The 27,937-nt window shown below is 37.9% G+C and overlaps 1 protein-coding gene across 1 annotated transcript; it reads right to left on the bottom strand.

The window, feature by feature from the left end:
• Positions 1 to 1,363: 1,363 nt before the first annotated feature.
• On the bottom strand, positions 1,364 to 26,158 carry LOC145820864 (uncharacterized). The gene is made up of 2 exons (XM_082917497.1): positions 25,807 to 26,158; positions 1,364 to 1,455 (listed from the first exon to the last, which is right to left on the bottom strand). Exons 1-2 carry the CDS (start codon positions 26,156 to 26,158, stop codon positions 1,364 to 1,366), a joined length of 444 nt encoding a protein of 147 aa, XP_082773623.1.
• Positions 26,159 to 27,937: the final 1,779 nt, after the last annotated feature.

Genomic DNA, 27,937 nt, shown 5'->3' on the forward strand with positions numbered 1-27,937 from the left:
CAAACCCTTTCCTGCCGCCGTCTGTAGAGTGACCCAAGTTTCTTGCTGGCCCGATGCCTTGTAGCATGCAAAAAACTCATCCACCATCATTGCAGCTCCATCGTTCGCCCGCGACCACGCTCTTGCGTAGGCCAACAAAATTTTCCATGCGTTGGGCATCAGTTGACCCGGAGCCACCTCTGGCTGATTTAGTACGTCCACTACTATCCGGGGGAGCAGCAACCTCAATCCCTTCTTTAACGCCTCTTTATAGAGGGCAAACTCCCCCGGTCGGGTGTCAGATGGCCTCTCCTTTGATGTCGGCAATTTTAACTCTATTTCTGCGGGAATCTAATACTTCTTGCGCATATCCTCCAACTCCTCCACAATAAAGGTTGACTTGTCGGCCTTCGTGTGCCAATGATCTGGCTCTACCTGATTGATTGGCTTCGCAGCCGCCATCAGCGTGGACAAGCGGGGTCACCCCGCTAGCTCCCCCTCACTCCCTACTCGCTTCTCCGTCTTGTATTTGCTCCACCAACTCCTCTGCGTCGTCGTCCCCCAACGAATCCAATCTTATGGTGGGCACACCATCTCGAGCCATCTCTCATGTATGCCTGCATATAGCTTCAGATGCTGGTACCAGGAAGTTCGCAAAGTGTTACAAAGGAGTATCACTCGACTCAAATGATTTTACTTTTGGGACGAATTGGTTCTTTGCAATAAGATAAGTAAAGCGGATAACCCCAAACACCCAAGGCTTCCCTATATTCCAAGGGTCAAGATTAAATTTGGCCAGTTTGAAAATTTTTAAATTTTTTTCCAAAACTGCATTTTCAACGCCTTATATTAACCAATCCCTTCATTTCTTACTAACGCGTCACCTCCCCCATTAAAGGATTTTGCCACGTTTATGACCACGATCCACTATCTCGTTCCCCTTCCCCGTCTATTCCACTTTACTTCACCACGTGACCCGCCGCACCTCCAGCCCCGCACGCCGCCATCTAACCTTCTCACTCAGCCACCCTTTGCGGTCAGCCCTCCCCACGATCGGTCCATCCACTCGGCCACCCTTCGCAGTCGGCCCTCCCTATGATCGGTCCATCCACTCGGCAACCCTTCATGGTCGGCCCTTCCCACGATCGGTCCGTCCACTCGGCCACCCTTTGTGGTCGGTCCTTCCCACGATCGGTCCGTCCACTCGGTCACCCTTTGCGATCGGCCCTCCCGATCGGTATCCTCTCCAACTAACATCTCACAACCTCCATCTTCTTTACTATTCCCTTCGTTGGTCTGAAGCTGCACTTGGGAATGAGGGACTACTGACATGGGTGGGCCCATAACGGGCATGGCCCATCACTTAAGGCCCAACCTGTGATTCTCAATATTCTTGAAGCCCAATGTCACACCAAGCACCAATGACATCTAAACACTTGGCAAGTAAAGAGCTAGCCACATCAGCAGACAAAGATCCTGCAAAATTATTGAACCACACATCAGCCATTAATGAGGTTCACTGCAGCATTTATGGCGATAACCCCTCCCCGTCGGAACAAAACGACCTCACCATGAACAAGGAAAGCTAGAACATACACATTCGGCAAACATGACAGGTCGGAAGGAACAAGGAAATGATTAGTAGAAGATATAAGCGGGTTTCGAAGACAAGGCAAAGATGAAGCTTCTCTATCGCTAATCTATCCCTACATTCCATTTCTCTCTCTTTCTAACTTGCTCGTCGGAGGGGTCACTGGGGGACTCCCCGTTCCTCGTTGAACTCTTGTGTAGGTCTCTTCGTGGGCTTGGCATCTCGGGCATCAGTTTGGAAAGCGTGGATCAAACCGACCCATTCCGTCGGGAACCCATTGTATCCTCAGATTCTATTTGTAACTTTGTTTTAAAAATCAATTTTAATTTGATATGTAAAACTAAGTGGAGAGACATACCTCAGACAGTAAGCAATGAGAATGAGCAACATAGTGGCATTCTTCACAATAATAACTAAAAGTTTGTGGAAAAATAGTTTATTTTGAAAAATAATTTTTCAAAGAAATATCACCTAATTACACAATCTATAATACCTCATCTACCCATTTGATAATGTTGGTGAAAATACCAGAAAAAATCATATTTTATTGATAAATAATGCAAAGAAAATGAGATACAAATAGATCAGGCTGAGGCATGGATATCTCATTTTCTTTAAGGAGATCAAGCCCACTGCGGTAGGAAGAACCCAAATACCGATGCAACAGTCACAAAACTATGACTTGTCCCCTCCAGAATATAACAGCCCGACCACTTGTCGTATAGTTCAGGCCAACTCTGCACAAGATGGTGAACCCAAAGCTCTACCAAGAAAAACACCCTTCTTTGTTAGTAATCTCTCTTGTATAGAAAATAGTTGATGTGTTGGTGTAGAAAAGAGTAGATGAGAGGAACTATTTATAGGCCACTAGGACCTTACAAATTACACCAAAAAATAATAACCATTAAATAAGAGAAAATGGAGAGACTCCAAATAATAACTCACCACTAAGTTTATGAATTCTAATTAACCTCCATTCATGAATAAGATAAGATTCATGAATAAAACAAAAGAAGATTCATGAACAAAAATATATAAATATATAAATAAAAGATATTAAAATGGTCCAACAATTCCCCCACTCATTTTAGTATCAACAAGGATAAGAGAGATTACCAAACAAAGGTAGACTAATATGCATCATGAAGGTGTGTTCTGCATTGAACCTTCACTAGTGAAACATCAACCTCTACTCCAGAGTCAGTAGTGGTCTCAGACTTGAACTATGACTACTTAGGGGAAATAAAGAATTACTGCTCACACATAATAATCCAGGTGTTAACATGAGCTTTAATAGCTAGCACATTACGGCCTTGTGCTAATCTCAGTTTTCATGAGCATATTTGAGAATAAGCCTTGTTCTCATAGAAAGCGGCCCCACTTTCATGCTCACATAGGTGAAATCTGCCAAGGATGTTCCTATAATTTACACACCCCACTCAAGAAGAGCTACAGAATTTCATTAAGAGTATAAAACTCAACCGTCCAATATTATAGGAAAAATGCACTTACATCATAGGGATATATAACAAAATATTAAAGAGTGTATTTTTTTACAACTACCATATGATTCATTCTTCCTATTGAACCTAGTTACAGGATCTCTAGTCCTTAGGTTGGGTATCCTCATACATGGTTTATGATTTCATAGGCTTCAAACCCATCCCCGTTGATGTATTCCAGACCCTATTTCTCGCCAAGACCTTGGTTAATGAATCCGCAAGATTATCACAAGATTTTACATAATTCACAGTTATGATGCCATTATGCAAATATGATCTCACATTACTGTGTTTCCTTCGAATAGGTCTGGATTTACCATTATAAAAATGATTGTTCACTCTACCAATAGCAACAGTGCTCTTACAACAAATTAACACAGGAAGAATTGGTTTTTCCCAAAAAGGGATTTCTTGTAACAAATCCCTCAACCAATTCGCTTCCTCACATGCTGAAGCTAACGCTATAAGCTCAGCTTCAATTATAGAATTAGCAATTATAGTCTGTTTTTTAGACTTCCAACATATGCACCTCCACCCAAGGTAAAAATAAAACCCGAGGTAGAGAGAGAATCACCTAACAAAGTGTTTCAATCGGCATCACTATATCCCTCAAGTACCACAGGATGCTTGTTATAAAACAAACCATAATTTTTGGTCCTAGATAAATATCTCATAATTCTTCCCATGGCTAGCCAATGATCTCGACTTGTTTGCTAGTAAACCTGCTAAGCACTCCAACAACATATGCAATGTCAGGTCTAGTACAGTCAGTAGCATATCTCAAACTACCAATCATACTAGCATATTCCTTTTGATTAATCACTTCTTTTTCATTTGTTGCAACAGATAAATGTATGCTTGCATCAAAAGGAGTAGCAACATGTTTACAGTCTAGAAAATTATATTTCTTTAAAATTTTCTCAACATAATGCGACTGATCAAGAAAAATATCATCATTAGTCTTGGTAATTTTAAGTCCCAAAATAAAATTGTCTTCACCAAGATCTTTCATATCGAAGTGGCTATTAAGCATATTTTTAGTCTCATTTATAATATACAAATTAGAGTCAAAGATAAGTAGATCATCCACATATAGGCTAATAATCACATGTGCATTTTCAAAAGTTTTATAATATATGCACTTATCACATTCATTAGACTTATAGTCATTCTCAAGCATGCAAGAATTAAATTTCTCATGCCACTGTTTAGGAGCTTCTTTTAAACCATAAAGGGATTTAGTTAGCTTACACACCTTACTTTCTTGGCCAGGCTCCACAAAGCCTTTGGGTTGGTCCATGTAAATCTCCTCATCTAGATCTCCATTTAAAAATGTGTTTTTACATCTATTGGATGAATTTTTAAATCATGAATTGCAGCCACTACTATTAACAGTCTAATGAATGTAACTCTAGTAACCGGAGAAAAAGTATTAAAGAAATCAAGATCAACTTGTTGCTTAAAACCTTTAGCGACAAGCATTGCTTTACATTTATCTATAGTTCCATCCGGTTTAAGTGTTTTATGAATGACCCTTTTACACTCAATAGTTTTACAACCTGGAGGTAAATCCACTAGCTCCCATATTTTATTGAAAGTAGTGAATCTATCTCATCATTTACAACCTCTCTCCAGAAAATAGCATCAGGTGATGATAAAGCTTCTTGCACCGTAAGAGGAATTTCTTCCACATTATAAAGATAATAGTCAGGGCCAAAATCGATTTCAACTCTAGCTCGTTTACTTCTTCTTGGTTGGATTTGACAATTTTCTTGTTCATGAAAAACTTGAGAAGGAGTAGAAGAGCTATGCATGGATAAAATATTTTCAGAAATTATTAGACCCCCACTATTTCTAGATTTGAAAGGAAATTTATTTTCATGAAAAATAGCATCACCTGATACAAAAATAATATTATTTTCCATATCAAAAAATCTATAAGCTGTACTATGCAACACATACCCAAGAAAATCACAGGTGGTAGCTCGTTCACCCAATTTAGGTCGTTTAGGATCTGCAAGCCTCACAAAAACTAAACAATCCCAAACCCTCAAATAACCTAAATTTGGTTTATGCCCCTGCCACAACTCATAAGGTACAATTTTAGTTTTTTTGTGTGACACTCTATTTATCATATGGCAAGCTATCAAAATAGCCTCACCCCAAAGATTTGAGGGAGCACTTGAATCAATAAGCATAGCATTCGTCAAATCAATTAACGTTCTATTTTTTCTTTCAGTTACGCCATTAGATAAAGGTGAATATGGTGGAGTAGTCTCAAGAATAATTTCCAAAAACTGAACAAAAGATTTGAATCCAAGAAATTCATACTTTCGACCTCTATCACTTCTAATTCTTTTAATCATTTTACCGAATTGATTTTCCACTTCAAAAAGGAATTCTTTAAATTTCTCAAAAGCATCACTTTTATTTTTTTAATAAATATACGTTTGTGTATTTTGAAAAATCATCAATAAAAGTGATAAAATATCGGTTACCACCCCGAGTTAAAATTCCTTCAAACTCACATAAATCAGTATGAAATAATTCTAGCAATTCGGTATTTTTATCAACACTTTTATGAGGCCTCTTGGTAATTTTTGCCTTACTGCAAACTTTACATTTTTCAAAAAAATTTTTCACTTTAGGAATTAATCCTAAACTACTCATGATTCCCACATATTTACTGTTTATATGACACAAACGAACATGCCAAAAAATTAATAGAAGACAAAGTGTAAGTAGTGCCATAGTAATATGTTGAAAAAAATGGTTTTTTGGTGACTTTAATTAAATATTAAAGTGGGTCCCAACCATCTATTGTGTTGGGTCCAAGTGGGTCTAGATACTTTGCATTGAGATCTTTACACCATAGATACAATGAAAAAAAAAACATTGAGATTTGAATGAGAAATTACCTCATGAAGTTAGCTTCACGGAAAAAAGGTAATGAAGTTTGTAACTCCTGCATTAATGGGGTTTGTAACTCCTGCATTAATGGGGTTTGTAACTCCTGCCTTTATTGCAGAGGTTAATGGTGTATTATGAACAGCCATAAAGGCTGGAGGCTCTTCCTCTCTCCCCTATACATGTATAAATTGAGACCCTCCTGTCAAGTCTCAAAACACAGAAATTTTTACTTCCATTTCACAAGTCAGTTTGCCTGAAAGTTCCTACAGTGAGAGAGTGCTGCCACTATTTTGTTCGCTAAGCTAGACAGAGAGTGCTTCTGCCGTAGTTGGTTTTGACCGTCATATCCTGGGAGACAGACGTCGGGATTCCTCAAGCACTCGACCAGTGAGGCGGCGAAATCTGTTTTAAGAAAACTGCTTCCGTGCAGGCTTCAGTTTCGTCTCTTTACCCTTTTATTGTTTTGTGTATTTCTGTTGAAATTTAGTTGTAATTATTAGCATGTGTTCTTAGTATATATATAATTTGATTTCTTCAGAAATCTATTTATTTAATTTCAAAATTTGAACAACAAGCTTAAAACAGATTTTTCATATATGTTTTTCCTATGAAATTGATCGAATAGATTTATATATTTGTATAATGTTACTAAGAACTATTGCGGAATTGCTCCCTATTTCAATGATTGTAAATTATGCAATGTGATTCTCTAATTGTTTAGTTTAATTAGAATGCTCTATCATAATTTGTATACTTAATTGTATTACTCTGATCTTATTTTATGAGTATGGTTCATCATTCCCCTTCTATGATTTGCATGAATTTTAAGGTTATAAAATATAATTTATTGATGTTGCAATTTTGACATGCTAATTCTATTCTATTCTAGGTTTTAATTTGTTACATGCTTATTATTTTCTAGACTAGATTACATGATTTAATCTTTAGAATTTTTGCATGTTAATGGTTGAATGGTTATATACTTGAAGTGCTTGGTTATTAGTTTATTACATATAAACAATTCAAATTATTTACATAAACCGCATGCTACTTATTTGGTTTCATCCTATTTGTCTAATGTTGCATATGTATATTTTGATTTCGCATGCTTCTAGCTTTACTATCTAATTTGCATGTGAAATTGCTTCTAGTTTTCTAGAGTTATACACATAAGTTATTTCCATGAATAGTGTGTGATTTAATTGGATGAATTAAAGTTTGAATTAAATGTAGTTCTTTGGAATTATAAAATTTGTGTAACTTGCCTATATTTATTTACATGGTTATTGTGAATTAAATTCTTATATAATTTATGGCAATTAATTTTTTAATTTAATGTAGAAGTTATAAGGTTTTGTAACTTGTATAGTATCTTAATTCCTTAGTTATTTTGCTATTCTATGATTTGCTAGAATGTTAAATAATATTTGATTGTATGTACAATTGCTTTATATTATGTTGTCGTTTTCTACTAACTCTCTTTGTAGGCATACCTAAGCGTAGAAAGGAATTGTATGGACTACTTATAATCCTCAATTGGATTGGTTATTTCTCTTTATGTTTGAAGAAATTTTTTACTTGAGATTTAGTTGGTTTGTTTACCAATTTGTAGTAGCAAGTTTTATTTGCTTATTAGACGCATTTTATATGCATGTATTTGGTTGTAGCAATTTTAAATTGTTTGCAAGTTTAAATTGCTTGTAAGTTTGGATTTTGGTTTGGTTTTCTAGAATAGAAACCAAAGTGTTTAGCCTTGGCTAAAAAGGAGGTTTTATTTGTTCGAAATGGCAACTATCACTGATGCTGCTGCTACTGCTAATGTTGGTGGGGATCTGAACCCCGGGGCAACTGGGTTGCCAACCCCTACTGTTGCGACCTCTGTGGTCAACCATGGCGTTACTCTGGCTGTTCCGGGAGGACCGCTCAGTCATCATGAGCGCCCAGAGAAATTTGCTAGGGTGAACTTCAAGAGATGGCAGCAAAAGATGCTGTTCTACTTGACCACGCTAAACCTTGCAAAGGTTCTGAGCGAGGATTCTCCAGCCGTGGCAGAGAATGAGCCTGATAGGCAGAAAGTCATGGCGCTTGACACATGGAAGCAGACAGACTATCTTTGCCGGAACTATGTGTTCAACAGCTTGGCAGACTAACTTTATAGTGTGTTTTGTTCCAAGAGCTCAGTAAAAGAGTTATGGGAATCTCTGGACAAAAAGTATAAGACTGAGGATGCCGGGGCAAAGAAATTTGTGGTTGGCCGGTTCCTTGATTTTAAAATGGTAGACTCTCAAACTGTGATAAGCCAAGTCCAGGAGTTTCAAGTGATCTTGCATGAAATTCATACTGAAGGAATGCCTTTGAACGAGTCATTCCAAGTTGCTGTGATCATTGAGAAACTTCCCAATGGTTGGAAGGATTTCAAGAACTACTTGAAGCACAAGCGCAAGGAAATGTCAGTTGAAAAGCTGGTTGTCCGACTCCGGATTGAGGAGGATAATAGAAAGAAATGAGGGAGTACCTCCTCAGTAAAAGCCAATGTCATTGAACATGGCAAATCTTCTGGAATAAGAAAGAAGCCCTCTAAGTTGGGGCCTAGAGGTGGTGTTGCAAAGAAGCCGGCTTACAAGCCACCGGAACCAAGTAATTGGTTCTTTGGGAAGTGCTATAACTGTGGTAGCAATGGGCATCGGGCTAGTGACTGTCATAAGCAGAAGAAGTCATACAAGACTAAACCTCGTGCTCATATGGCAGATTTACAAGAGCACTCCCATGAGGAGGATGATATGCACTTGTCTGCCGTTGTCTCTGAGGTGAATCTGGTAGGTTCAAACCCAAGAGAATGGTGGATTGATACTGGGGATACACGCCACATCTGCTCCGAGAAAAAGCTGTTTACAACTTTCGAACCAGTTACAAACGGTGAGAAGTTGTTTATGGGAAACTCTGCTACCTCGATTGTTGAGGGGAAAGAAAAGGTGGTCCTGAAGTTGACGTCAGGAAAGGAGCTGACCTTGAACGAAGTCCTGTATGTTCCGGACATTCGTAAAAATCTTGTCTCAGGGTCTCTTCTTAGTAAACATGGTTTTCGCATTGTTTTTGAGTCCGACAAGGTTGTTTTGACCAAGAGCGGAATGTATGTGGGTAAGGGTTATATGTTGGGGGGTATGTTTAAACTCAATGTAATGACTATTATCCCAAAGATGAATAAAGATGCATCTTCTTCTGCTTACATGCTTGAGTCTTCCAATTTGTGGCATGGTAGACTAGGACATGTGAACTTTGAATCTTTACGTAGATTAATCAAGTTAGATCACATACCATCTTTTAAGATTAATCCGAAACACAAGTGTGAAACTTGTGTTAAAGAGAAGTTGACAAGCTATTGAAAGAAGTTCAGAACCGTTGGATTTAGTGCATAGTGATGTGTGTGACTTAAAATTTATACAATCACGTGGTGGCAATAAGTACTTCATCACTTTTGTTGATGATTGCACTAAGTATTGTTATGTCTATTTGCTCAAAAGCAAAGATGAGGCGATTGACAAGTTTGTTCTTTATAAGAATGAAGTTGAGAATCAAGTAGGCCGCAAGATTAAGGCTTTAAGAAGTGATCGTGGTGGTGAGTATGAATCACCTTTTATTGAGATTTGTGCTCAATCCAGGATTATCCACCAAACCACGGCGCGTTATTCTCCTCAATCAAATGAGGTTGCTGAACAGAAGAATAGGACGCTAAAGGAAATGATGAATGCAATGTTGATAAGTTCTGGATTGCCACAGAACATGTGGGGGGAAGCAATTCTCTCTGCAAATTACATTCTGAATAAAGTACCCCGGAAGAAGGTGGACAAGTGTCACAGCCCAAACCCGGCCCTATGGGTTTAGCACCGTAACCGGCCAGTAATCCGAGATTACCGAAGGCCTGCTTAACAGTAATACAGTAAAACAGAGTACAGGGCCTGGCGGAAGCCAATACAGTAAATAAATAATGTCCATTGAGCTGTGACAGTCTGTATGCCAAAAAGATTTTTCATACATTTATACATAACAGTACAGAACAGTATGCACGATATTTACAAGCATTCAGATTAGGGACTCGACCCTATATAACGGTACAGTAACATACAGTCTATACAGAACGGTAAAACAATACAGAAGGGGGAATTCTTAAAACACCCCTAAGCCTTAGCAGGTAGACTCGGAACCTCGCGGTGAGGCACAAAGGCTGGCTTGACAAAACTGGAGTAACCCTGACGCCTCTAGCTGTGGTCTGGTGCCTGAACACCTACATATATATATGAGCAGTGAGCTAAAGCCCAGTGAATAACATAAAGCGTAAAGGGGTTTAGAATGAATGTCCTTACAGTAATGAAAACAGTTCATTTCAATCAGTAATTCAGTTGCTCAGTACAGTAAACAGTCATATGTGGTACATCCATTAGCATAACAGTAACAGTAGGTCTTAAAAGACCGAACAGTAATGATGGCCATCAGTCAGTAAACAGTAGTGGTTCCACAAGGAAACCGACAGAGATCTCTGTAACAGTAACAGTAACAGTAAACCGTAGGTACTAAGGATGCCACAGTACAGTTCAGAAATAAAGGACATACATTCATTCAGTAAATAATACCAGTTCAGTAAACAGTTCAGTTCAGTATTCAAAAGATAATCAGTTGAACATATCTTTACACAATTGTTACTCACAGAGTTCGGGCTACAGTATGCTAGAGCGTGTCTCTCCAGTCGCCAACCCTACACAGTTAACAGATTGAACACACTAAGCTACACAGTTGGGAAATCTCATAACTTAATCCCTAATTTGCCTTGGTGTGTTCTACATCGATATCCTCATCAAGATGTCTTAAACTAGGCCTAAGAATGCCTAGGATGGGATGAGGATGCAAAAATACACTTAGAAAACATTTTCAGAAATTTCAGTGAAACAGGATCCCGCTCGAGCGTACAGGCAAACAAAGGTCCCCGCTCGAGCGTGTCATCCAGTCCTCCGCTCGAGCGCCCAATACTCCGCTCGAGCGGACTGTTCTACAGTGCAAGATGCTGGAAGCTCGATTTTACCGCTCGAGCGGCACTAACCCCGCTCGAGCGGACGACTGAAATCTGGAAATCCCAGATTCGAGCTCCAGGTTCAAAACCAAGCTTAGATGCATAAAATTCGATCCTCTTGGGCCAATTTTCTGGAAAACTCTTTTAAACACATAGAATAACATATTTCAAAACTCAATTTAGGAAATCAAAGCCCAAGGGTGTTTAATTCAAACCCAATTTCCAACCATTTTCCAAGAACAATCCTCAAACATGACATGCATGACCTTAAATCATTTTTAAAGCTTCAATGCTGTTTCAAAAGAGCTCAAACCTTCAAAAACAAGATGAACTCATGGAGTATGACCAAAAGATGGACATGCATGTGAGGTATTATGAACTACAACCTCAAAACTTCAAGAATGGCAACATGCATGCAACAATTAAGCTTCAATTCAACCACAATGAACCAAAACATGACTAAGAAGACAATGGAGCTACCTTTAGTCTTGTATTTCAAGAAAGGAGCTCAAATATGCAATCACTTCAACAATTCTTCAATTACCAAGCAATTTACCAGCAAAATCAACAAGAACAATTCTCTCTCTCTCTAACTCTCCTCCCTTGGTCGGCAAAAGCAAGAAATGAGCTGAGAAAAATGTTTGATTCAAGCATACCAAGGCTCTAACATGTTATAATAAGGGCCCACTAACAATGGCAAAACGGTAATTAAGTCCAACTCTTCAATTAGCTTATTTTAATCTAATTTAATCATACCTAAATAGTTTTCAGGTAAATATACCGTAAAATCACATTAATTATGAGGGTCACGGAACATCAGTCGATTTCTAATTCGGCCGCCGATAAGGCCTTCAATTAGCAGTTTAAACATACAAACAGGAACAGATAGTCAAACAGTCAAACAGATAGAACACAATTTAACACACACATACTCAGTCAATTCGATTCCAGTTTTCAGTCAGTCAGTTCAGTACCTTAGGTAGTTCAATTATCAGTCAAAATCAGTCTCGGTTAACAGTAATTAGCGGTTAATCAGTCATTAATCGGTAAACAGTATGAGGGTTGTTACAGTCTCCCCTCCTTATAAAGAGTTTAGTCCTCTAAACTCGAGTTACCTTCATTCTGGAAGAAAACAGGATTCAGTGGGAATAGTTCAGGATATCTTTTAGCCATGTCATCTTCCCTTTCCCAAGTGGCATACATACCACCATGGTTCTGCCAGTCAACTTTCACTAGCGGGATCTCTTTGTTTCTCAGTTTCTTGATCCGTCTGTTAACAATCTGTATAGGACGTTCCTCGTAAGTGTAGTCATCACTCAGCACTATACGAGTAGGCTCAATTACATGGAAGGGATCCCGGAGGTAGTCTCTCAACATCGAAATGTGGAAGACGTTATGCATATGCTCCATTTCAGGAGGGAGCGCAACTTGATACGCCACCGGATTGATTTTCTCAATAATCTCATACGGTCCGACATATCTCGGCGCTAACTTGCCTTTGACTCCAAAACGAGTCTGGCCTTTCATTGGTGTCACTTTCACAAAAACGTGATCACCCACTTCATACTCTCTGTCCCGTCTTCTGACATCTGCATAACTTTTCTGTCTACTCTGTGCAGTTTTCAGTCTTTGCTGTATCAGTTTCACTTTTTCAGTTGTTTCATACACAATCTCGGGCCCAAGCAACGGCCCATCTCCAACTTCTGCCCAGCAAATCGGAGATCTACATTTTCTGCCATACAATGCCTCGAAAGGCGCCATACCAATACTCGAATGGTAGCTGTTATTGTAGGCGAATTCAACTAATGGCAGATGACTTTCCCAGTCTCCCTGAAAATCAAGGATACACATTCTCAGTAAATCCTCCAGAGTTTGGATGGTCCTTTCTGACTGTCCATCTGTCTGAGGATGATAGGCACTACTCAGCCTTAATTCAGTACCCAATGCAGTCTGTAGACTTTGCCAAAACCTCGATGTAAACTTCGAATCCCTGTCAGAAACAATAGACACAGGCACTCCATGCAGTCTTACAATCTCATCAATATAGATAACAGCCAATTTGTCCGCATTATAGATTGTCTTGACAGGTAAGAAGTGAGCAGATTTGGTTAGTCTATCAATAATAACCCAAATTGAATCCATACCTTTTCTGGAGCGAGGTAACCCAACGATAAAATCCATCGTAATATGCTCCCATTTCCACTCTGGTATAGGTAAGGGTTGCAATAATCCGGCAGGTCGTTGATGTTCAGCTTTGACCTGTTGACAATGAAGACATTTGGACACAAAGTCGGCAATTTCCTTCTTCATTCCCGCCCACCAGAAATTCTGTTTCATATCTTGGTACATTTTCGTGTTCCCTGGATGGATAGACAGTTTCGAATTGTGGCCTTCTTGCAGAACTCTTCTTTTCAGTTCAGTGTCATTTGGTACACACAGTCTTTCTTGAAATTTCAGTACATTATTCTCAAATTTGAATCCGGGTCTCGGTTTGGAATCTCTTTCTTCGATGATCTTTTTCAAGAAGTCATCCAGTTGTTGTTTCTCTTTAATCTCTTCAATCAGTGCTGGTTGGGCAGAAATAGCAGCTAAGGTTCCACCTTGTTCTCCCAAAACAATTTCAATTTTAGACTTTTCAAGGTCACAAAGTAACTCTTTCTGTCCGGTAAGCAAACATGCTAAGTTTCCAATCGATTTTCGGCTCAATGCATCGGCAACGGTATTGGCTTTTCCCGGATGGTACAATATCTGTAGGTCATAGTCTTTAATCAGTTCTAGCCATCTCCGCTGTCTCATGTTCAGTTCTTTCTGTGTGAAGAAATATTTCAAACTCTTGTGATCGGTATATACTTCACATGTTACCCCGTATAGGTAGTGACGCCAGATTTTCAGTGCAAATACTACTGCAGCAAGTTCCAGATCATGGGTCGGGTAGTTCTTTTCATGTGGTCTCAGTTGTCGGGAAGCATAAGCAATAACTCTCCCATTCTGCATTAAAACACATCCCAAACCCTTATGAGAAGCATCACTAAACACAGTATAACCATCCGTACCTGAAGGTAAGGTCAGAACAGGTGCAGTCACTAATCGAGTTTTCAACTCCTGGAAAGCAGATTCTCTTTGGTCAGTCCAGTCAAATGATGTCCCCTTCTGAGTTAACTGAGTCAATGGTAGAGCAATTTTGGAGAAATCTTTGACAAATCTTCTGTAATATCCAGCCAATCCCAAAAAGCTTCGGACTTCAGTCGCATTTGTCGGTCTAGGCCAGTTCACTACAGCTTCAATTTTCTGCGGATCAACAGAAATTCCATCTTTGCTAACAACATGCCCCAAAAACATAACATGGTCAAGCCAAAATTCACATTTAGACAGTTTAGCATACAGTTTCTGTTCTCTTAAAGTTTGTAGGGCAAGTCTCAGATGATGTTCATGTTCTTCTATACTCTTGGAGTAAATCAATATGTCATCAATAAATACAACAATAAAGTTGTCAAGGTATGGTTTAAAGATTCTGTTCATGAGGTCCATAAATGCAGCTGGTGCATTCGTGACTCCAAAAGGCATAACTAAAAATTCGTAATGTCCATACCTCGTTCTAAAAGCAGTTTTATCAATGTCTTCCGGCTTAACCTTCAGTTGATGATATCCGGATCTAAGATCAATCTTAGAAAATACTTTAGCACCCTGTAACTGATCAAACAGGTCATCAATACGCGGTAACGGGTATTTATTCTTTACAGTTACCTTGTTCAATTCACGGTAGTCAATGCACAGTCTCAGTGAGCCGTCTTTCTTCTTTACAAACAAAACCGGTGCACCCCATGGTGAGGTACTGGGTCTAATAAACTTCTTGTCTAACAGTTCTTGCAATTGCGCCTTCAATTCTTTCAGTTCAGTTGGAGCCATTCGGTAGGGAGCTTTAGAAACTGGCTGTGTTCCGGGAATCACGTCCACGGTGAATTCAATCTCCCTGTCAATCAAATCCCCTGGCAAATTGTCTGGAAAAACATCTGGGAATTCTCTGACTATAGGAATACAGTTCACATTAGCATTATCATCAGTAGATACAGTCAGTACAGAACACAAATATCCCTTACAGCCCTTTCTAATCAATTTTACAGCTTTCACAGATGAAATCAGATACGGGGGAGGTACTACTCCAACCCCATTAAACACGAATTCAGGCAGACCAGGTGGACGGAAAACAACTTGCTTGGTCACACAGTCAATAGTGGCATGATATTTTTGTAACCAATCCATTCCCAATATTATGTCAAAATAATCAATGTTCAATGGCAGTAAATCAATAAACAGATGCATATCCCCAACAATAATTTCACATGCGGGGTACATATAAGCACATGTCATGGATCCCCCTACAGGTGATGATACGGCTAGCAGATAGTTCATAGGTTCTAAGGGTCTATTCAGTTTCCGTGAGAAAGCATGCGATACATAAGAATGTGTAGACCCCGAATCAATCAATACATATGCATTTTGTGTACAAATAGAGAGAATACCTGACACAACGGTCTCGGTATTCTGCACATCTCCCGGTACTAGTGCGAACACTCGGCCTTGCCTCACAGGCTCTTTCCCGGTAGCTTTAGGATTCGGTTTTAGTGGAGCATTTGATGCCGCGCCGCTGGCTGCAGCTTTGCTATTGCCCTGAGGAGCGGAAGGACAATCTTTAACCATGTGGCCCACCTTGCCACACCTGTAACAGGCTCCAGATAGTTTGTAACAGACCCCTTTGTGCTTCTTGCCACATTCAGAACAGGGTGGTATGAACCCACTCCCTTGACTGGGGCTAGTTGTCGACCCCGTATTCTGTTTCTTGTTGGCTGGGTTGTGCTTGCCTTTCTTGAATTTGAAACCCTGCCTTTTACCATGCCATTCAGTTGTTGGTGTCTCAGATTGTTTCACTGCTGCAATGTTTGACTCGGCCATCAATGCCCGGTCGAGAACACCCACAAAAGTTGGTAGTTTCAAAACGTTTATTCGATCAAGAATTGCAACATTAAGGCCGCCCTCAAATTTCCTGGCCTTCTTATACTCAGTATCCACCATGTGCGGTGCATAACGGGCAAGTTCAGTAAATTTTGTTTCATATTCGGCAACCGACGTGGTGCCCTGTTTCAGTTGTTCAAACTCAGTTACTTTCCTATCCCTGACACACTGCGGGAAGTACTTTTCAAAGAATGACTCCTTGAACTGAGCCCAAGTCATAACAGTAGTTGTATCGCGGATCAACATCCACCACCTTCTAGCTTCTTCTTGCAAGGTGAAGGTAGCTAACAGTACTTTATTCGCTTCTGAGCACGGAAACACTTCAAATAGTTTCTCTGTTTCCAGAACCCAAGCTTCAGCTTTTAACGGTTCGAGGCCTCCCTGAAAGGATGGCGGTTTCATCTTGCTGAATTTATGGGTGAGAGCAATAATATCCCCATCATTCATATTCACATTAGGTTCCGGTTGTACCGGAGGAGGAGGAGGTGGGGGCGGTTGGTTCTGTTGTTGTTCAAGTCTAGTAGTTATCAGTTCTATCATTCTTTCCATTCTTTCCATTCTTGCCTCGGTAGACGAGGATTCAGGTTCATTTGCATTGTCCATTTCACTATAAGCAGTTATAACAGTTTTTAAACATAAGCAGTCACTTGTTTAACAGTTTACCACATTAGCACGTATTCAGTCATAACATAATCACACACTTATCATGCTCATGCGATGCCCTAATCACTTTTCTAGGACACCCTATAGCTCATTTGGACACGTGTGTGCGGTATAACTCGTGGTTAAGTATCGCTCTGATACCATTCTGTCACAGCCCAAACCCGGCCCTATGGGTTTAGCACCGTAACCGGCCAGTAATCCGAGATTACCGAAGGCCTGCTTAACAGTAATACAGTAAAACAGAGTACAGGGCCTGGCGGAAGCCAATACAGTAAATAAATAATGTCCATTGAGCTGTGACAGTCTGTATGCCAAAAAGATTTTTCATACATTTATACATAACAGTACAGAACAGTATGCACGATATTTACAAGCATTCAGATTAGGGACTCGACCCTATATAACGGTACAGTAACATATAGTCTATACAGAACGGTAAAACAGTACAGAAGGGGGAATTCTTAAAACACCCCTAAGCCTTAGCAGGTAGACTCGGAACCTCGCGGTGAGGCACAAAGGCTGGCTTGACAAAACTGGAGTAACCCTGACGCCTCTAGCTGTGGTCTGGTGCCTGAACACCTACATATATATATGAGCAGTGAGCTAAAGCCCAGTGAATAACATAAAGCGTAAAGGGGTTTAGAATGAATGTCCTTACAGTAATGAAAACAGTTCATTTCAATCAGTAATTCAGTTGCTCAGTACAGTAAACAGTCATATGTGGTACATCCATTAGCATAACAGTAACAGTAGGTCTTAAAAGACCGAACAGTAATGATGGCCATCAGTCAGTAAACAGTAGTGGTTCCACAAGGAAACCGACAGAGATCTCTGTAACAGTAACAGTAACAGTAAACCGTAGGTACTAAGGATGCCACAGTACAGTTCAGAAATAAAGGACATACATTCATTCAGTAAATAATACCAGTTCAGTAAACAGTTCAGTTCAGTATTCAAAAGATAATCAGTTGAACATATCTTTACACAATTGTTACTCACAGAGTTCGGGCTACAGTATGCTAGAGCGTGTCTCTCCAGTCGCCAACCCTACACAGTTAACAGATTGAACACACTAAGCTACACAGTTGGGAAATCTCATAACTTAATCCCTAATTTGCCTTGGTGTGTTCTACATCGATATCCTCATCAAGATGTCTTAAACTAGGCCTAAGAATGCCTAGGATGGGATGAGGATGCAAAAATACACTTAGAAAACATTTTCAGAAATTTCAGTGAAACAGGGTCCCGCTCGAGCGTACAGGCAAACAAAGGTCCCCGCTCGAGCGTGTCATCCAGTCCTCCGCTCGAGCGCCCAATACTCCGCTCGAGCGGACTGTTCTACAGTGCAAGATGCTGGAAGCTTGATTTTACCGCTCGAGCGGCACTAACCCCGCTCGAGCGGACGACTGAAATCTGGAAATCCCAGATTCGAGCTCCAGGTTCAAAACCAAGCTTAGATGCATAAAATTCGATCCTCTTGGGCCAATTTTCTGGAAAACTCTTTTAAACACATAGAATAACATATTTCAAAACTCAATTTAGGAAATCAAAGCCCAAGGGTGTTTAATTCAAACCCAATTTCCAACCATTTTCCAAGAACAATCCTCAAACATGACATGCATGACCTTAAATCATTTTTAAAGCTTCAATGCTGTTTCAAAAGAGCTCAAACCTTCAAAAACAAGATGAACTCATGGAGTATGACCAAAAGATGGACATGCATGTGAGGTATTATGAACTACAACCTCAAAACTTCAAGAATGGCAACATGCATGCAACAATTAAGCTTCAATTCAACCACAATGAACCAAAACATGACTAAGAAGACAATGGAGCTACCTTTAGTCTTGTATTTCAAGAAGGGAGCTCAAATATGCAATCACTTCAACAATTCTTCAATTACCAAGCAATTTACCAGCAAAATCAACAAGAACAATTCTCTCTCTCTCTAACTCTCCTCCCTTGGTCGGCAAAAGCAAGAAATGAGCTGAGAAAAATGTTTGATTCAAGCATACCAAGGCTCTAACATGTTATAATAAGGGCCCACTAACAATGGCAAAACGGTAATTAAGTCCAACTCTTCAATTAGCTTATTTTAATCTAATTTAATCATACCTAAACAGTTTTCAGGTAAATATACCGTAAAATCACATTAATTATGAGGGTCACGGAACATCAGTCGATTTCTAATTCGGCCGCCGATAAGGCCTTCAATTAGCAGTTTAAACATACAAACAGGAACAGATAGTCAAACAGTCAAACAGATAGAACACAATTTAACACACACATACTCAGTCAATTCGATTCCAGTTTTCAGTCAGTCAGTTCAGTACCTTAGGTAGTTCAATTATCAGTCAAAATCAGTCTCGGTTAACAGTAATTAGCGGTTAATCAGTCATTAATCGGTAAACAGTATGAGGGTTGTTACAACAAGACGCCATATGAGTTATGGACAGACATTAAGCCTTCGTATAAATTCTTACGAATGTGGGGGTGTCTTGCAAAAGTGGCAATTCCTACACCCAAACGGGTTAGGATAGGCCCAAAATCCGTGGATTGTATATTCATTGGTTATGCACATAATAGTAGTGCATATCGGTTTCTTGTACATAAGTCTGAAAGTCCAGACATACACAGGAATACCATTATGGAGTCAAGGAATGCATGTTTCTTTGAAGACATTTTTCCTTGCCGAACCCATGAAAGGGTTCCAAGGTCATTGGAGAAATTTGATGAGCTTGCTAGTAAGGATGATCATATTGATGATTCAGGTGATAATCAAATTAAGGTTTTAGATGAGCCCAGAAGGAGTAAAAGGGCTAGGATATCCAAATCTTTTGGTCCAGACTTCTTAACTTATATGGTTGAGAATGAACCTCAAACTTTCCACGAAGCTGTGACTTCTCCTGAGAGTCCATTATGGAAAAAAGCGATCAAAAGTGAGATTGACTCCATCTTACAGAACCACACCTGGGAGTTGGTAGATTTACCTCCAGGTTGTAAGCCTTTAGGCTGCAAATGGATTTTTAAAAGAAAGATGAAGGCCGATGGGTCTATTGACAAGTATAAGGCGAGGCTCGTTATCAAAGGGTACAGGCAACGAGAAGGCCTGGATTACTTTGATACGTACTCACCTGTTACTAGGATAACATCCATTCGGATGGTGATTGCGATTGCTGCTTTGCGCAATCTAGAAATTCACCAGATGGATGTAAAGACAGCTTTCTTAAATGGAGATTTGAATGAAGAAATCTACATGGAGCAACCTGAAGGATTTTCAGCTCCAGGGTAAAGCAGGAAAGTTTGTAAACTTGTCAAATCTTTGTATGGTTTGAAGCAAGCGCCTAAACAATGGAATGAGAAGTTTGACAACGCAATGTTGTCAAATGGGTTTAGAATCAACGAATGTGACAAGTGTGTTTATGTCAAAGACACTGACAGAGGTTATGTCATTTTGTGTCTATATGTTGATGATATGCTCATTATAGGTAGTAACGATAAAATGACCAAAATTACCAAGAAGTTGTTAAACTCTAAGTTTGACATGAAGGATATGGGCATTGCAGATGTTATTCTGGGAATTAAGATTACCAGAATCTCTGACGGAATTGTACTATCTCAGTCTCATTATGTTGATAAGATACTTGAGAAGTTTAGTGGATCAGATACGAGTGTGTCATCGACACCTGTAGACTTAAGTCTACATTTTACCAAGAATAATAATGAAAGTGTCTCGCAGTTAGAATATTCTCGGGTAATTGGAAGTTTAATGTATCTGATGAGTTGTACTAGGCCGGATATAGCTTACTCGGTTAGCAGGCTTAGTAGATACACAAGTAATCCCGATGCTTCTCATTGGAAGGGTATTGTGCGCGTGTTAAGGTATTTACGCTACACTCGGGATTATGGGCTGCATTATACTCGATATCCAGTGGTGCTTGAAGGCTATAGTGACACAAATTGGATATCAGATATAAATGACTCAAAGTCCACTAGTGGATATGTGTTCACTCTTGGTGGAGCAGCGGTGTCTTGGAAATCTTCCAAACAAACGTGTATATCTAGATCAATGATGGAATCAGAGTTTATTGCTTTGGATAAAGCAATGGAAGAAGCTGAATGGCTTTGCCATTTTCTTGAAGATATTCCAAGTTGGTCCAAACCTGTGCCTGCTATTTGTATTCATTGTGATAGTCAATCTGCAATTGGTAGGGCACAGAGTAATATGTATAATGGAAAGTCTAGACATATCCGTCGTAGACATAATTCCATACGACAACTACTCTCGAATGGAGTTGTCTCTATAGACTATGTAAAGTCTAAGGACAACATTGCGGATCCGCTAACCAAAGGGTTAAATCGAGTGTTAGTCGAAACGTCGTCAAAAGGAATGGGGTTGAGGCCTTTGGAAGTTACCGGAATGGAAACCCAACCTAGTTGACTGGAGATCCCAAGATCTAGGTTCAATGGGACAACCTAATTGCGTGTAACGGCGGTATGTCACTGAGGAGGTTAAACCTCCAGCCATTCCTTCTATCAGTGATACCTGCAAGTGTAGAGGTTAAGCTGAGCTTTTAATGACTCTTATGTGTTAAGCTGTTGAGCTAAGTATTGCAGGATACTTTAGTAGAGTCACCTATGTGAGTGTGAAGTGGGGCCGCTTCTAGAAGAATTGGGAGGCCAAGATTCTTTGAAACCACTCGCTGAACTAGGCTAGTGTCCAGGGCCACACAGGGCACACCAGTGAGAACAGAATGGTGGTAGGAGTAATTCCCGTGTGAGATCTATTGTTTCAGTTTACATAAACGGCAGAGCAGTTCAAGATGTCTTATTCAATGATCAGCCAGTAAACTCGATAGGTTTTCATTGGGAGAGGTTCAAAGCCAAAAGCTACCTTCTCTGATGTCGGGGTTAGTCCGTTGTACTCTCTCTCAGAGTCTTTATTGTTGAACGGTGTTCGTTTGTTGAGTCATTCGGTTAATTTTTATTCATGTGGGGGATTGTTGGAAAAAATGATTTTTTGGTGACTTTAATTAAATATTAAAGTGGGTCCCAACCATCTATTGTGTTGGGTCCAAGTGGGTCTAGATACTTTGCATTGAGATCTTTACACCACAAATAGAATGAAAAAAAAAAAACCATTGAGATTTGAATGAGAAATCACCTCATGAAGTTAGCTTCATGGAAAAAAGGTAATGAAGGTTGTAACTCCTGCATTAATGGGGTTTGTAACTCCTGCATTAATGGGGTTTGTAACTCCTGCCTTTATTGCAGAGGTTAATGGTGCATTATGAACAGCCATAAAGGTTGGAGGCTCTTCCTCTCTCCCCTATACATGTATAAATTGAGACCCTCCTGTCAAGTCTCAAAACACAGAAATTTTTACTTCCATTTCACAAGTCAGTTTGCCTGAAAGTTCCTACAGTGAGAGAGTGCTGCCACTGTTTTGTTCGCTAAGCTAGACAGAGAGTGCTTCTGCCGTAGCTGGTTTTGACCATCGTATCCTGGGAGACAGACGCCGGGATTCCTCAAGCACTCGACTAGTGAGGCGGCGAAATCTGTTTTAAGGAAACTGCTTCTGTGCAGGCTTCGGTTTCGTCTCTTTACCCTTTTATTGTTTTGTGTATTTCTGTTGAAATTTAGTTGTAATTATTAGCATGTGTTCTTAGTATATATATAATTTGATTTCTTCATAAATCTATTTATTTAATTTCAAAATTTGAACAACATAATAATCATAAAATTAATTAGCAAGGAAATTTAAGAGATAAAATGACATTTATACGCATTTGTATTGTAGGAAGCCACTGTTGTTTCATGTGCCTCGTAGTCTTCATCATTCATCTTCTCAGTTGGGATTTTGTTTGGGTTCTTCTCGGTAAGAACATATGCAACTTTCAAAAAGTTGAGATAAAAAAGAACTTTTCCTTTTCACCTCTTAAAATGAACTCCCTTGAACTTGAAAGGCTTGTTGAGATCTCCAATTCCTTCATTGGTTTTTTCTGGTACTTGATCCATGTTTGATCTCCTCAAAATTGTTGGTGAAAATACCAAAAACAAATATATTTAATTGATAAATAATGCAAAGAAAATGAGATACAAATAGATCAGGCTGAGGCACGGATATCTCGTTTTCTTTAAGGAGATCAAGCCCACTGCAGTAGGAAGAACCCAAATACCGATGAGTAGTCACAAAACTATGACTTGTCCCTTCCAAGATACAACAGCCCGACCACTTGTCGTATGGTTCAGGTCAACTCTGCACAAGATGGTGAACCCAAAGCTCCACCAAGAAAAACACCATTCTTTGCTAGTAATCTCTCTTGTATAGAAAATAGTTGATGTGTTGGTGTAGAAAAGAGTAGATGAGAGGAACTATTTATAGGACACTAGAACCTTACAAATTACACCAAAAAATAATGGCCATTAAATAAGAGAAAATGAAGAGACTCCAAATAATAAAGAGAAAATAGGGAGACTCCAAATAATAACTCACCACTAAGTTCATGAATTCTAATTAACCTCCATTCATGAATAAGATAAGATTCATGACTAAAACAAAAGAAGATTCATGAACAAAAATATATAAATAAATAAATAAAGGATATTAAAATGGTCCAACAGATAATATCTCACCAAACGATCCAAGTGTCTCACCTCCAAAGTGATTTACCTTGCACATTCACCTTTCACCCTCTTGTGCTTTACTTTTGTGTATATTTTTCTACAGACTTTAAAAATTCTGATGGCCAATTTTGTATCAAATACATCTGATATCTATACACAACACATGATAGAGTTTGCATGTAGGTGGGATCCTTAGGGATCTCTATCTTTTAGTTGTGGGGATAAAATAAAAGAGGTATCTTTTATCTTAAATATACAGGGTAAAACCTATCCAATTTTTTCATTATCTTTTAAACAGATAATATATAATGTCCATTAACACATTACAATTAAACCCCTAAAAGTAGAGAATTACAAGTGAGGCTATTTCTTACAATTAGTCACAAACTATATTCCACATGAGCTACTAGGTATGGACAAATTTATCACTATAAAAAAGCCTAGCTCACATAACCCAACATATCCGTGTATAGCCTTTGGTTTGGCATCATCGATTGACAATATCAAAGTTAAATAAATAGTTAATTAATTTATACAAACCTCTCAGGTCAAAGGAAAATAAGTGTATTGTAATAGTACTACCTTTTAAACTGACAGTGATCATTCCATAGGTGTTCTCAAAATCGATTATGTTCAGTGCATGTACTTATTTCTTAACACCCACCTATTTACTTAAGGTCACTACCTTAATGATGGAGTTAATTATTTTATCATATAGTAGCAAAACAGGTGTAGGCCATAGTATTGTGACGTCCAATCAACATCCATAGCTAGAACATTAATTGGGTCTATAGAGCACCAAAAAATCATAACTCCCAGCTTTTGGTTCATTAACCATTAGCATGTTTTTCTACAATGTTACCCAAGGGACCTTATGTTCACATCATATGTAACATTAAATATAACATTACTCATAATAATATACAAAATGCAAAATAAAATGCCAAGCAATTTTATATAATCAATTAATAAAGTCAACAAATTGGTTTTTGAGGGCACAAATACTAACATTCTCCCACTTGCACTCAAAACCAATTACACATGTATTTAATACCATTCTCTTTTAAATAATTTCGAAAATTATCTAAAAGGTATTCTCCCCACAATCTGATCGAAGAGCTTTGATACTTTTTCCAAATTGCTTTTCTACTTCACTACGAAATTCTTTGAACTTTTCAAAGGATTCAAACTTATGTTTCATTAGGTACAAATAATCATACCTAGAATAATCATCGGTGAATGTAATAGTAAGAACCACCTCTTGCTATGTGATTTATTGGACCTTAAACATTTGTGAGTATTAATCCCAAAGCTTATGTGGCTCTAATTCCTTTTCCTAAAAATGGAATTTTAGTCATTTTTCCTTGCAAGCAGGGCTCACAAATTGGATAAGGTTCAATTTTCAAAAAAAAAAAAATTCTAAAAGCCCATCATTGACCTATCTATTTAGACGCTCTAAATTGATATTACCATGTATCAAGTGCCACATGTAAATTTGATTAATATCCCTTTTTCTTTTAAGGGGTAACATACCAGTGGATATATTATTCTTAACACAATTAATAGAATTATCAACATGACTAATAAAATAAAGACCATCTATTAAAATGCCAGAAACCACAAGTTTATTATTGTGTTAAAAAACAACTTTTGAAGAAAAGGAAAAAACAATATCCCAACAAAATTAACTTTGAAACAGAAATTAAATTTCTACGGATATTTGGTACAAATAGACAATCTTCTAAAACTAAAGTCTTATAATAATTCCAAATAAAAAGTTCCTATGGAAACTGCAGCAACTGTTGCACTTGTTTCCAACTTTATTAGCATCTCCCCTTTATTAAGACTTCTGGTCTCCTTAAACCCCTGCAACATATTGCAAATATGTGAGGTCGCACCAGAGTCTACACACCAAGCATTAGGAGGACCAATCAATAAATTGGTTTTAATAACAAATAGATTTAACATACCTTCCGAAGGTTTGCCATTTTTCCATGTTGCCAAATAATGACGGCAGTTTCTCTTCCAATGGCCAAGCTTTCCGCAATGGAAACAATTTCCTTTACTTTTTCTTTTTATATATGCCCTTTTTAAAAACACCTTGTGCTTTTCTAGAGAACTTAGAGCCCATAGATTCTTTTTTAAAATTATTCTTGCCCTAGGCTTGAATTTTCTAGGACCTTCATTCTCACTGATCATCACAGTGGGTTGGCTCTTTTTAATAAGATCCTCTACTGCTTGCACAATATTGAGTAGCTCTGATGGTGCAACAATCATCTTATTCATATTGTAATTCAAAATAAACTAATTATAAGAATCTAGTAAATATGAAAGTATCGCTTCAATTTTAGTTTCATCATCAATATCTGCACCCAAAGTTTCTAGTATGTTAATGAAATATATCATTTTCAGAACATGTTCCCGTACTAGAGTACTTTCCACCATTTTGGTGGACATCATACCTTTCGTGGCAATTTGGTGTGCAATTCTACTATGTTCTCCAAACATTTCTTTCAAATTAACCATCATGTCTTTTGCGGTAGGAACACTCTCATGCTGCTTTTGCAACACATTGGTCATTGAGGCCAATATGTAGCATTTTGCAGCATCATCCGCCTCATGCCACTTCCAAGCGGCCTCACGTTGTTCATTAGTGGCATCTGCCTCAGGAAACGCAGGTGGATCAGTGGTTAGGACATGGTTCAGTTTTTCAGCAATGAGGACAATTGTTAAATTTCTCTTCCAATCCACATAGTTTGATCCAGTCAAACGATTATCATTAAGAATTTTGGACAAATGATTAAAGTTGGTCATTTTTAACTGCATATGCTAAAAATTAAAACATGTGTCAGAAGAATATAAGCATTGCATTGTATATAAATTCATAGGATGCGGGATTTTAAATCTACTATGGTAATGCTTACTAGAATTATTATTCAAACAATTTATAACCCCACAAATATGACACTTATATTTAAAACATTCATAGTGAGCATTGGGAAACCAACCCTATATGTACAAAAATTTCTTTTAAAATAAGTGAACATACCTTGAATGGGTGGGTAGCTACTACCCATCATAATATCATCTCATGTTATCATTTTTTTTTTCTTTTAGAAAAATTAAATAAATTTATTTATGACTCCCAATTTTTCTTTTGGCCTCCAAATCAACTCATATAACACCTTTTGGTTACCATATAGTATTTGTCTAAGTGCAAACCATTGTTTAGATACATAGCATGAACATGTAAGATTATGCCTTCATGTTAGCCGGCACTCCCACTAGTTACACTTATACTTTTCACAAAATAAATAAAACAAACAAATTAATTAAAACCCAACCGACCCTTGTTGGCATCATTTGAATCTCAATTAATCAGAATTTTTATTTACCAACAATGGAGGGCTATAGGCATTATTTTTCTTAAAATAATACTATTTAACACTTAATTATTAAAATGGGGTACCAATAACATTTTTAACTAATTTATCCCCATACATTAGCAAATTAATTTTCATGTTATCATAAGTAACATGAAAACCCACAATATATATATATATATATATATATACATGAATATGGTTACATGCCATCAACAGCAAAAATAATTTTTGGAAGAAAATCTATAAAGATTTTTCTCAATTGAACAACCTCCCACTAACTATGGCATGTCTAAAGCATGATAAAATATTAATACCACATGATAACATCTCAATGCAATTCATGAAAGAAAACATGCTTGAATTAATCATCGAATTAAATTCATCAATATAAATAAATCATGTTATTTAAAATAATAATATACTACAAGTTCTAATCATTTAAAAGATCTTAACATGTTGTATACAATATTTAAATAATTTCATAACATATTTCTATAATTTCTGTAATTTTCTGATATTTTCTAGAATTATAAGTGATTAATAATTACACAGAAAATCAGAAATAAATATTACAGAATCTGAAAAATATAAAAATTTTACCATTAAAATAAAATTACTTAATAGTAGGCTATGTAAAAATTTCAAGTCCAAAATCTAAGCCATGCTCCCTTAAGAGCAATTTAACGTAAAACTATTGAATTATTCACTAATGAAAATATTTTATTTTCTATAAAATTCTGAAACTTTAACATCTTGTGCAAAAATTAATTACGAGTCCAACGTCATGAGCCGTTCTTCAATCAGAATTATAAAAAATAATATAAAAGTAATTAACATAGTTTTAAATTAAAAACCAAACAAACAGAGACTTAATAGCTCCACGCCCGCACCAGCGCGTGGTAGAAGTGGATGATGTCATCACGCGTGTCAGTGACGTCAGCTCAACGGCTTTAACGGTTTCTACACCCTATCTCCTCAACCGGAAATCGTAATTAAACCCATAATATATGATTTCAAATGTCTCAAAATAAAAATTTCAAATATATAATTCTCGTAATATAAAAATAAAGTACGTAAAAATAACATGTAGTCAAAATTATAAAAAATAAATATAAATATTAATTTTTCTCAAAATTCGACCGTTCAATTTTTATAAAATTTTACTGTTATACTCTACATTATATGAACTACAACATATATCAAATTC

This window comes from Camellia sinensis, chromosome 3, assembly GCF_055761805.1.
Source record: "Camellia sinensis isolate YWXY chromosome 3, ASM5576180v1, whole genome shotgun sequence".
Taxonomy (NCBI): Eukaryota; Viridiplantae; Streptophyta; class Magnoliopsida; order Ericales; family Theaceae; genus Camellia; species Camellia sinensis.

Bases quoted from the DNA above. Each gene is read 5' to 3' on its own strand.
- LOC145820864 (XM_082917497.1), bottom strand. From the start codon at position 26,158: ATGACCAACTTTAATCATTTGTCCAAAATTCTTAATGATAATCGTTTG. The intron at 1,456-25,806 runs GTATGATGTCCA...ATAATTTTGCAG, and splicing joins ACACCAAATTGCCACGAAAG to GATCTTTGTCTGCTGATGTG.